General features: G+C 48.5%; 1 protein-coding gene across 6 annotated transcripts in view; it reads right to left on the bottom strand.

The window, feature by feature from the left end:
* The window catches only part of rpgrip1l (RPGRIP1 like), a 385,377-nt gene that overhangs the window by 217,973 nt on the left and 154,332 nt on the right, over positions 1-13,072 (bottom strand). For all 6 annotated transcript variants that reach the window (XM_072518258.1, XM_072518259.1, XM_072518256.1 and 3 more), the window contains 2 exons: positions 6,418-6,524; positions 6,103-6,153 (listed from right to left, as the gene is read on the bottom strand). In XM_072518258.1, coding sequence (XP_072374359.1) covers positions 6,103-6,153; positions 6,418-6,524 — 158 coding nt within the window. The remainder of the gene's footprint in view (positions 1-6,102; positions 6,154-6,417; positions 6,525-13,072) is intronic.

Below are 13,072 nucleotides of genomic sequence, written 5' to 3' on the forward strand. Positions count from 1 at the left end.
GGGAAGTCAAAAAACAAAAGCCATCTAACCTACACTATGCCATTATCATCCATATGCTTATCCAATAAACTTTTAAACACCCTCAATGTTGGCGAGTTCACTACTGTTGCAGGTAGGGCATTCCATGGCCTCACCACTCTTTGCGTAAAGAACCTACCTCTGACCTCTGTCCTATATCTATTACCCCTCAGTTTAAGGCTATGTCCCCTCGTGCTAGCCATTTCCATCCGCGGGAGAAGGCTCTCACTGTCCAACCTATCTAACCCCCTGATCATTTTGTATGCCTCTATTAAGTCTCCTCTTAACCTTCTTCTCTCTAACGAAAACAGAGGCACTCGACAATCAAAGTGAGGCTACTAGTTGTCATGATATTCAAACACACACATCATGATGGACACACTAACAGGCAAATCAGAGTACACAACACCACAACCAATCACAGACAAGAACACCAACCACATAAAAAGCACGAGCACGACACCTGGTGGTCAGTAGGTCTGGGGAGAAGGGAACAAGAAAGAGCTGTTAAAACATCACAAGCAGGGAACCCCCACGTGCAAAGTGCAAAGACCAAACTGTAAATAGTAAGTTTAAATAAAATAGCGTTGTACCATATACAACCGTGTTGGCTCATCTGTGTGTCAGAACACCCAACACCACATGGTACAGGAGTGGATCGATACCTGCCTACTAACCTGCCATTCTGGACATGGACCACACCGACAAACCGCAGCCGATGCAAGTCGCGGGGAACCTAGGTACCAACTGGAAGCTCTACAGGCAGCGATTTGACCTGTACATCCGTGCCACCGAAAAACAGAATGCCTCGGATGACACGAAGATTGCAATGCTCCTCTTCTACGCAGGTCCGCACGCCACCAACGTCTTCAGCTCACTGGTGTTCGAAGAAGGCGAAAACCAATCCAAATATGACACGGTCATCCTCAAACTGGACCAGCACTTTCAAGTTGAAGTAAATGAAAGTTTTGAAAGATACCTCTTTCAGCAACGCCTGCAAGGTAAGGAGGAGCTTTTTCAACCCTTCTTGACGCACCTCCGGATTCTAGCGCAGTCCTGCGGTTACGGCACCACCACAGAGTCCATGATCAGGGACCAGATTGTTTTTGGCGTTGCCTCTAGTGGCCTACGCCAGCAGCTTCTTAAAATGAAAAGCCTCACCTTAGCGTCTGCTGTGGAAGCCTGTGTCCTCCACGAAAATGCTACCTGCCGTTTTGCCCGATTTCAGGCGTCCGAGTTGGCACGGAGGGGGTCCCCAGCCGTCGAATCGGCAAGCCAGGCCGCCCACGACGTCGAACGCATCCAGGCCGTCGATTACTTCCCGACCCACGGCCCGGACGACAGCGGCCGCTTCCCGCGCTTTTCGCGGTCTCCCGCGCAGGTGCGCGCCAAAAATAACGGCCACAACGAGGGACGCACTGCGCAGGCGCGCCCACCGCAAGATCGCACTGCGCATGCGCAGTGGCGCAACGAACGCCGTGACGTCATGACGTGCGGCAATTGTGGAGCTCTACATTTAAAAGGGCAATGTCCTGCAAAAAACCGACAGTGCCTCAGATGTGGCAAGATGGGCCACTACGCAGCCCACTGTCGTGCGGCTCAACCCATGGATCCGGCGCATCCTCGACAATCTCGCAGACAAGTCAGGACCGTCCAGCCCACGCATCAAGACTTCCAGTTAAGTGATGCAGATGACCAGGATGCCTTCCGCGTTTCCGTCATTGATGTCAACAAGGTCAATGCCATCAATCCAGCCGATGAGTGGTGTGCCACCCTGACGGTCAACCCGAACTCGTCGCAAGCCCATTAGACTGGACTTATAATACCGTTCATATGTTTAACAAGTTGCACAATTTTACATGATAACCTGTTGTTGTTTATCGTTCCAGATGTCGTCTGACTGGACAACTGTTCAAGTTTTTTTTCTTCTTCTCTCGTTCGCATTTATGTTATGTTATGGTACAACTTGGTTCATGTGACGCAACCGACATCGCCCCATGTACATAGTTCCGTCATATGCACATGCTGCACACGACACACACACACTCTTAGATGCACTCACGACACGATCATATTTATTACCACGTAGGCACATATCTTTGTAAAAAGGGGGGATGTCATGATATTCAAACACACACATCATGATGGACACACTAACAGGCAAATCAGAGTACACAACACCACAACCAATCACAGACAAGAACACCAACCACATAAAAAGCACGAGCACGACACCTGGTGGTCAGTAGGTCTGGGGAGAAGGGAACAAGAAAGAGCTGTTAAAACATCACAAGCAGGGAACCCCCACGTGCAGAGTGCAAAGACCAAACTGTAAATAGTAAGTTTAAATAAAATAGCGTTGTACCATATACAACCGTGTTGGCTCATCTGTGTGTCAGAACACCCAACACCACACTAGTGACTCCAGTGACACCACGTTAATTCAGACCTCATCTACTCGAGCCTCTCCACAAGAACCTGAAATGACTCCAGACGGGGAGCATCGACAAGCCAAAGATGATTCAAGTGAACCGGACATGACTCCAGACAGGGCGCGCCGAGGAATCAGAGACGGCACGCTCAATGAAACAGCAGATGCCACAAAGGACACTGACACAAGTAACTTTGTGAAGGACTCGAATTCTCCACTCGGTGTGGTCATTGAGTGCAACAAACACGACAACAAAAACAACAACAAAGACAACAACAAGAAGCGTACCAGAGGCACCAAACACAACAACAAGCACGTCAATGACAACAACAATGGAACAACAACTGGTACGACATGGTACAACTCTGCCCATGAAGGACAATGCTACTGCTCAGCTCACAACAATGGCGAGAGTGCAAACCTACCATGGCATGTCAACGCACCTTATCAATTCACGTTTGCTACACTACGGACAAGCAAACCAGCTTTCAGGAAAGATGTCATCAAGAATTGCTACCACAAGCATTAAAAAAAAAGAGTCCACGTCAGACAATTAAGTGATTTGACCATTTGAAGACCTCCTGATGACTTCTTGGTTACGTAAACACCAGGACACTGACGGCGTTCACAAGGGAATGACAACATCAACATCGACACTTCCATAACAGCACAATGAAGCCACTCGACCGTGTGAATTCATGAACTTTGGACTCATAGTTCATGAGGGCAGCACGGTAGCATTGTGGATAGCACAATTGCTTCACAGCTCCAGGGTCCCAGGTTCGATTCCGGCTTGGGTCACTGTCTGTGCGGAGTCTGCACATCCTCCCCGTGTGTGCGTGGGTTTCCTCCGGGTGCTCCGGTTTCCTCCCACAGTCCAATGATGTGCAGGTTAGGTGGATTGGCCATGATAAATTGCCCTTAGTGTCCAAAATTGCCCTTAATGTTGGGTGGGGTTACTGGGTTATGGGGATATGGTGGAGGTGTTGACCTTGGGTAGGGTGCTCTTTCCAAGAGCCGGTGCAGACTCGATGGGCCGAATGGCCTCCTTCTGCACTGTAAATTCTATGATAAATTCTCTGATAACTATTATTTGGTATTGTATAATCCTCAATGTCATCATAATTATTCTTTGATCTTGTACCGTGATCACAGTCATCATAACTTGTACATATCATCACTTATTTACCTGTTTTTGTTCAATTTTTCTTTAACACTGTACAGAAAATATGTAACACGAAAAAAGGGGGGGGGGGATGTGGTGACATGCATCACCGTATATACACAAGGGGTTAATGTAAATACACTACGAGCACCAGAGACATCATGACATGCAGACATACAGCTAATGAACACATAGAATAGGACACGACCAATGGGCAGCCAGGACACCCAGAGGTGACACTACCACAAGGGGGCATTTGACAACCCATATATAAGTCCAGGGTACACATGCTCTGTCTCTTTCCACAGGCGACACTTAGAGAGTAGGACAGGGGCAGATCAGAAGCATTGCACCCACCACGTGACTTAGAGCAGACTGGTTAGTTAGACTGAGTTACTATAGCAAGATTAGCAGGAGACTCGAACTCATAGAGAACTGTGCTAATGGTTCAATAAATCACATTGAACTTACTTCAAAGTCTGGAGTATCTTTTGGTTAAAGCTGCATCCAGTTGCAGCCTCTGTTATCCCAGAGTACATAACACAACATCCATCTGACAATGACATGCAAAAGTCAACCATGTTGCTGTGTGACTGGGCCCACAGCGAGGCCTGATCAGGCAAGGATGGCAGCTTTCCTTACCACAGAGCAATAGCGAACCAGATGAATTTTTATTAACCATGATAGTTTCATAGTCGTCATTAGTGGGACTAGCTTTCAATGTCTGAATTTACTGAATTTAAATTCCACCAACTACTGTGGTGTAATTTGAACCCGTTTCCCCAGACCATTAGCCTGGGCCTCTGGATTCCTAGTCTAGTGACAGTATCATTATGGCACTGTATCCCCAAAGTTGTTAAAAGTACCGCCCAGCAGAAGTATTGGTTGGGAGTTAAGACTGGAGGATTTATTTTGTAGGGGGAGCATGGAAGGGCGAGTCCAGGGAGGAGGAACGTTTTTTTTTCTCAATAACATTTCCTGGGGAACTGTATATAATCATTTGCATCGACCCAGCCTACCCCACCTCCTGACCTTCCAACTTCCACTGATATCCCAAGTAGGCAAACCTCTGATTTCACCTGACCCTCCTCCAATCCTGTCTCGCCCTTTTGTGCCACCCGCCTTGACACGGCAACTCCCATTATAATACCTGACTCCCAACCTGGACACTCTGACTCCCTCCCCATCTCCCCAACTTGACCTCACCACCCCTACATGCCATACTACCCACCTTGCCACTTCACCAAGCTAGCACCCTATCCATGTTGCCACCGACCTATCACCCTGCCACACCCAGCTAGCATGCTACCCACCCAGGCACCTCCCATCCTATCCACCTTGCACCCTATCTACACTCCTACCTATCACCCTGCAACTTTACCCAGCTGGCACACTAGCTACCCTGCCACTCTAACCACCTACTTACTATCCTGCCATCCTACTCTACCCACCCAGTCACCTTTCCAGCCTACCACCCACCTACCACACTATCCATCCTGCCACCCTACCACTCACCTCACTCACTCTTATTCACTAACACACTGAGAATCTAGTTAAATGTCCCAAAGTTTTTCAATGCATTCGTGAATGAAGATTTAGTAATATATGGCAGCTAATAAAAAGAGGGCATGGCTTGGCTTCCACTGACTATCCTGCCCTACGAAGGAAGCACCTAGAACAGGTACATACTGCATTTTGAAGTTGGCCTGATTCAAAATCCGGATGATAAATCCGGAGCTTAGGTGCAAGTTACAAGAAAGGAGCAGAGGGACAATCTATTGGTGATTGCCAATCCTTGGATATTTCAGGCCAAAGCCTTTCATACAAGCGGGCTAGAAAGCAGTTGTGAGGTATCAGTACTTATTGTCATATTTCCCTGTCATGGCTTCAGCCCCCTTAATTGCCACAATGGTTTCACCTTGCTTTCACTAGCGAGTTTGAAGAAGCCAGGGAAAACTGTGGACCCAAGTTAAACTGTAAAAACGTCAATATTGTTCTAAATGACTGATTAATGTATTGAAATTGACGATTTGGCTTTCTCATAAGGGTTGCTCACCCTAACGTAATGCAGTTAAATGCAGCAATGGGTGGGGTGGAGCTGGCTTCCTGATATGTTGACAATCTCCATTTTTATAATCTCCCAGTCATGTTTGCCTGTTGAAATTCAACCAAATGCTCAACAATATTAATAAATGTATTATATACATTTATGCAAATACTTCTGGGTGTGGACTAATTAAACTTTGTTGTAAAGATGAAATATTAACACGGCATAAATAAACTTCATATTGCTCTGCTCTGACATTACACTCCCGGCTCTTTCTGACATTTTCATATGTTTGAGTAAGCAACATAGCCACTTGAAGGTTCACCAATGAATTTGCCTCTTAAAATGCTAGTCACTCCAATCAGGGCATATGAGGGTCAGATTATTATTAGACCACAGAGAAGGCACAAATTGGAAGATGGCTCAACTTCTTTGCATTACCTTTATGAGCATCAGTGCTTCGCTGAGTTCAGTCACATCAATATCACTTTCCTGAAATTAAAACGGTCAATAAAGGGCATTATTAACTGTAAATGAATAATACAGCGATAACTAAAAAGTGACATACTAGATTCTCACCAAGTATGACATTTGGCTTGAATATCATGAATAAATAAACTATCACATTTTACATTCTTTTTTTCCCAAGGTTTCATGATGCAGAAAGCTGGTGTACTTATGCCATGCATAAAACATTTCGAGCATACCATTGTCACATTCTGGCAGATATAAATTCAGTTCAGGTAAGTATCTTACTTTGGTGAAGAACTTCATATGTTCTTTTAGTTCATCCAGCTGTTGCTTGTGTTCCAGATAGTGCAGTTGGAGCTCTTTGTTCTCCTGGGAGAGTCGCTCATTTTGTTCTGACATCCATTGTACATTAAATGGAAACAATGGGAAAACAAAACCAGGCAACAATGCGTTAAAATAAATACATAAAAAAGACGCTAATAACAGCGTGGCCAAGTGAAATCAAGAGAGGCATGCACCCAGTTTTTGTCCTGAAATGCTTAACATTTAACATTCTCCATAATTCCTCTGAGAAAAATTGTGATAAAAATGCTCTTCAGAAACTGGTTTACAAATGTGTTACGGATAGATGGGAAATAAAAATCCTCCAATGATTTTATGGTAATTTATCATTTGTTAAGATGAGTTGTTTCCAACATTACAACAATGACTAGTCTTCAGAAATACTCCATTGGCTGCAAAGTGCTTTGAAGCATCCGGTGGTCATGAAAAGTGCTGGATAAATGTACATTTGTATGAGTGATTGGAAATTTATTAGACATTGTAAATGACAACAGGGATATTAGGATTAAGGACTATTCATCCCTGATTTAAACCTTATTCACCCTAACGCAATGATCATGAGCATTTTTTTGAAAGGCCTTGAAATTACATTACAGTTGTCTTGATTTGTACCTACAATGCAATTATAGTGACAAAAAAGTCATCATCACCCAGTTCATGATTCATATTAATATTTGAGGTAATTTTGTTTGTAACGGTAAGGTAATTAAAATGCTGGACTTTGGAAATTGCCAGAACACCTCAAATAATGACAGTTCAAAGGGTTCCACGTGGACCTATGAGGTCAAAGGTAGGAGAGTAAAGCCATAAAAACAACAGGTGGCCTTCATTTAGCTGGGGAGCTGCAGACAGCAAGTCGGAGGAGATTTGCCCGGACTTCATTAGAAATTTAAAATAGTCATGCATACCTCTGGGGCAAAAGGTTTGATTTTGAACCTGAAACATAAGTAATCTAAAATCGATTGGGATATCTCAATTAACCTCTGTTGCCATTGAGATGAGTAATTTAGGGTGAAGCCTTGGTTGGAATTCTGGGACGTTGAAGGATTTTTCCAGAAGGTCTTTTGAGGACAGAGTTAACAGCACCAAGTTGGTGGGTGTAAGCCAGAAGGTCAGCAGGCTGCTAACAGCTGGAAAGCAGATATTGACCAGAAGCAAAAGGGCTATGAGAAATTAGAGGTTCTACATAACAAGTTCTACAGAGATTGTAACAAAACCTTCTTCTATCATATGAGAAGCGAATTAAAATATTACTTTGCAAAATGGCAAATGTAGTTTTTAATGTCAGAAAGAAGTATGGCATATTTATCCCACAGACCAGGTATAATTGACCTTACAATGGACACCATATCATCATCAGTATTATTTTGAACACATTTGCTGGAACTTTCAACAGCAGAAATATAATCACTGTGTTTCCTGCCAAAGCAAACTGACCATCTGCACATGCACATTGGTCTGCGTGGACATCATTCTGCTCAGTCGGAAAAGAGTTAATGTCTTGATTATACTCTAGACATAATGGGTGTGATTCTCCGGTGGCCGACACCAAAATCGGGGAGTACATTTGGGCGGAGAATTGGTCCCGACGGCGAAATCGCGGCAGGCACTGATTTGACGATGAATCGCGATGCTCCGCCTCCACAGAAACGGCATCATTGCGACGCACGCAGTGCGTAGTTGCAACCCCGTTCACATCTCATTAGTGGGCCCACCCACGATGCTCCGCCTCCGATGGGTCAAGTTCCAGACAGCGCAGTCCACGTGTGCTCTCAATGGTCGTGAACCTGGCGTGCTGGCTGCTAAGAGTGGCCATATGGACAGTGTGCAGCAACGCCGTACTTAGCCGACAGCCATACTGCTAGCAATGGGGGCTTCTGCTAGGGCTGGGGGGGGGGGGGAAAGAGTAGTGGGAGGTGGCCAGGAGGTGGGCTTTGGGGTTGGGGTGGACGGGTACTCAACACCATTACCGCAGCCGGCAAGGCAGCCATGTGGCTGTGCATGCCGCTGACAGCCCGCTATAAACCTGGTGGCCTGGGTCGTATAGGGGACCCCTCAGGGCAGCCCTGGGTGCCCTCTGGCCCCAGCTGTATGGGCGGTCCAGCACAACCAGTGCCATTTTCCGACCGTGATGTGTGTGTGTGGGGGGTGTATAGTCTAAGTGCGTTTGCAGCTTATCAGCCCTGCGAGTGTCCATCAATAATCCGGCGATTCCCACACCGTTTTTCGTGTGTTCCGCTGGTGTTCCACGTGGCGCCACGCCAGTGCTAGTCCCTCATCAGTAATGGAATCAGTGCGGTGTGGCGCCGATTTTTCTGACGTGGAACTCCACGGATCCTTCGTTGGTGTCAGCACTTAGACTCGGGAACGGAGAATCCAGCCCAATATGTTCCCAACAAACAAGGGAGTGGGTCATAGTACATTTAATATTGACTAAGAGGGAGAGACTTGATTCGTGGTCAAACTGAAATTTTAAAAGGAGAAATGTAACACAAATACTAATATTTGTGTAAACTTAACGGGATGATTTACAGTGCAATTGCAAACAACCTGTAGGGAATGACCACAAATTGAACATTCTATTGTATCATAAGGCCAAACGATGTGTAGGTTAGGTGGATTGGCCAGACTGAATTGTCCCCTCGTGTCCAAATATATGCAGGTTAGGTGGTATTACGGGAATAGGGCGGGGAAGTGGGCCTAAATGGGGTGCTCTTTCAGAGGCTTGGTGCAGACTCGATGGGCCGAATGGCATTGTTCCGTACAGTAGGGATTCTATGGAATGCCACTAGAACAGCGCATGCACGGCATTGACAGCAAATACAGCCATAATACTGGTTTGGCTGTTTATTTTACACCCTGCATTATTTTCTTATACACTCAAGTCAGTGGAAAGGAAAATCAGACAGTTTATGTAATGAATGGCTGATCTCAGACTTCCGGTGGCGATCGCGAAGGGAGCGGCCGCAGCAACGACACTCCCGCACATCCACGAAATAGCGGCTTTTTTGGGGGGTTTTCCCAGTGAGTTTAAATTTTTCTAAAATGTAAAGTCCTGCGAAATCGGCCCTGCCCAGGCGCCAAAGCTCCGTTCCACGGAGCTGAAGGAGGGGGGGGGGGGGGGGGGGGGGGGGAAGAGGAGAGACTGGTCCCGGTGAGCTGCACGTGGAGGAGGTGGGGGGATTCAAAAGAAAAAAAAAATATTTTTTATATTAAAAAAAATCATTTTCAAAAGGAGAAAAAACCCTATGGGGGGAGCAAAAAAAAAAAAAATGAATTTCTTCTTCGCACCAAAACCCAGGAAATAAAGAGAAAGGCACATAACAGAAATATTCCTGCAAATAATAAATCGGGGTGACGGTGAGATGTAAGAAGGCGCAGCAGTGAAGTTGAAGAAAAAATGCAGGAGCTGCGGCCGCGCAGGCAGACGACCCCACGGGGCGAGGCGGAGGTTCAGGCGAACCAGGAAGCAGAAAAGCTGGCAAGCCGAGCAGCGGAGCAGGAACAGGACGTCCCCCCTCCTCCCCCCCCCCCCCCCCCCGCCCCCCCTCGGCCCCCCCCCCCCCACCCACACAGGGGGAGGAATGGAGAAGCGTGCTGAAAACGGAGATAAACGCCATAAAGGAGGCACTCAGGACGGAGCTCCACACAATGAAGGAGACAACGGACAATATGCAGCGAACCATTAACGGCCTGGAAAGGAAGGTGGAGGCGCGGGAGAAAACGATTCAGGAGTTGGAGAGGGCCGCCTCGGACCAGAGCGACAGGATGGTAACTCAGGAAACCGAGGTGAAAAGGCTGGTAACCACCCAGGGGAGCCTAAGAGAGAAAGTGGAGGACCAGGAAAATAGGTCCAGACGGCAGAATGTTAAAATAGTGGGTCTGCCAGAGGGGATGGAGGGCAGAGACCCAGCAGTCTACGTCACCTAACTGCTGGGCAAGCTAGTGGGAAGGGAGGAATTTCCAAACCCCCCAGAAATTGACAGGGCGCACAGGTCGCTCTGACCCAGGCCCAAAGTCGGGGAGCAGCCCAGAGCGATTATCGTGAAGCTGCACAGGTTCCAAGACAGGGAAAAAATCCGAAAGTGAGCACGTGGGAAGGGAAGACCATAAGGGTGGACCAGGACATTGGGGCGGACCTGGCCAAAAGAAGGGCTGAATTCAACAGGACCAAATCAGCACTCTACAAAAGTCATGTGAAATTTGGGATACTATTCCCGGCCAAACTCTGGGTAACATTTGAGGGGAAGGAGCTGTTTTTTAACACCCCAGCGGCAGCGGAGGAGTTCGTTAGAGTGAACAAACTGGGGGAGGGACAGCCACAACGGCCATCATGAAAGCGACGGGGATGGAAAAGAAAGGAAGAATCGGAACAAAGAGCAGAGAACAGACCGCAAACAGAGACAATACGATCACAAACTGTACACACGTGTTTGGTGCACTGTGCGGGACTGTGCTAACACGTTCCCGGGCTCGTTCCATCTCTCAATGCAATGGGGGGGAGCAAAGCAAGGTGAATGAGGGTGAGAAAGGCGGACAGGAGAGCGAGACAAGGGCTAGCAAAAGGAAGGCAAAACAGGACCAGAGCAGGGCAAGTACTGGGAGGGGGGCCACCGTGCTAGCGAGGAGGGCTAACATGGGAGGCAGGTAGAAAGGAGGGCTGCGGCACGCTTCTCAGGGGAGAGGGAGCGCCTGGCACAAAGAGAAGGGGGGGGACAGGGCAGGGGGGGGGGGGGAGGAAGAACACAGGGGGTGGACAGAGGAACAGGGACTAAGGGGGGGGGAGAGGAGTCAGGGGGAGAGTGCAGAACAAAAGAGAAGCAAAGAGAAGGGTAAGGTAGATAAGCGGCACGAACACAGGCCTTCGCAGGCATGGAGCAGGGCGAGGAATCAAGATGGTGCCACAAACAGCCACTCAGGAGGGCAAAGGGAGATCCTGAAGTGCAGGGTTGCAGCCATGTGGCGTACACATAGCTGGTGGCCATGTTGGGTGCCCCCTGGACAAAAGGAAACCCTGGAGCCCTGGGGTCCGACCTCATGGTGAGAGCGGCGACCACGGCCATTTTGGACGGCCCCCATTGAAGGGAAACCCCGGAGTGCAGGGACGCGTCCACCAGGTAAGTATGGGTGACCCCACAGGACCAGGGGGTCGAAACCCCCCCACCAGGATTGTTACCTGGAACGTAAGGGGACTCAACGGCCCGGTGAAAAGATCCAGAGTCTTCACCCACCTAAGAAGCCTGAAAGTAGACATAATCTACCTACAAGAGGCGCACCTGAGGGAGAAGGACCGACTGCTGGTAAGAAAGGGCTGGGTGGGACAGACATACCACTCATGCTAAGGGACGAGGGCTAGGGGGGTAGCAATATTAATTAGCAAGAGGACGAGGTTTATGGAAACCAAGACAGTTACGGACCCAGGGCGACGGTACGTCATGGTCAGCGGTGTCCGGGAAGGGCCACCGGTCGTACTGGTAAATGTGTACGCTCCCAACAGGGACGACACAGAATTCATAAAGAAGACCATGGCAGAAATCCCCGACCTTGACACACACCGACTGATCATGGGGGGGGGCGACTTCAACTGTGCACAGGACCCACTGACCGACCGATCAAACCCCAGAGCAGGGAAAAAGACTGGCATGGCCAGGGAACTAGGAGCATTTATGGAGTAGATGGGGGCGGTGGACCCATGGAGGTTCCTGCACCCGGGAGAGAAGGAATTTTCATACTTCTCACAAGTACACAAGGTATACACCCGTATCAACTTCTTTGCAGTGGGGAAATCGGTGCTTCCAGGGATCACGGGAACGGAGTACTCCGCGATCGTTATCTCTGACCACGCTCCACACTATATGGATGTGAGGTTGGAGACAGGCCGGGACCAGCGCCCCACATGGAGGCTGGACACGGACCTCCTGGCCGACAAGGCCTTCTGTCAGAGAACATCGCGGGCCATAGGCGAATACGTTAGTAACGACCAAACGGAAAGGTCTCACCCTCCACATTCTGGGAGGCACTGAAAGCCGTGATTAGAGGAGAGGTCACAGCCTACAAGGCAAGCAGAGATAGGGAAGAGAGGGTAGCCAGGCAACAACTGCTGGACTCCATCCTGTAAGTCGACAGAAAATACTCTGAGGCCCCGACCGTAGAGCTGCTGGCGGAGAGGAAAAAACTGCAAATGGACTTTAACCTGCTATCCACTAGAAAAGCAGTGTACCAACTCCGCCAGACACGGGGAACCTTCTACGAACACGGCGACAAGGCTGGCCGCCTATTGGCTCACCAGCTGAGAAAGCAGGCAGCCACAAGGGAAATAGCGCAGGTAAAGGATGGCAGAGGCAGACTGGTAACAGAACCAAAGGAGGTCAATCGGGCATTTGAGACCTTCTACCAGGGACTGTACGCCTCTGAGCCCCCCAACGGGGGTGCGGGGATGAAATAGTTCCTAGACGGACTGGAACTACCAGTTGTGGGGGAAGACAGACAGGGGGAGCTGGAAGCACCAATAGACCTGGGAGAAATCATGGAGAGCACCAGCTCCATGCAGGCGGGGAAGGCACTGGGACCTGACGGGTTCTCGGCGGACTTCTACAAA

Source organism: Scyliorhinus torazame, chromosome 10, assembly GCF_047496885.1.
Source record: "Scyliorhinus torazame isolate Kashiwa2021f chromosome 10, sScyTor2.1, whole genome shotgun sequence".
Lineage (NCBI taxonomy): Eukaryota > Metazoa > Chordata > Chondrichthyes > Carcharhiniformes > Scyliorhinidae > Scyliorhinus > Scyliorhinus torazame.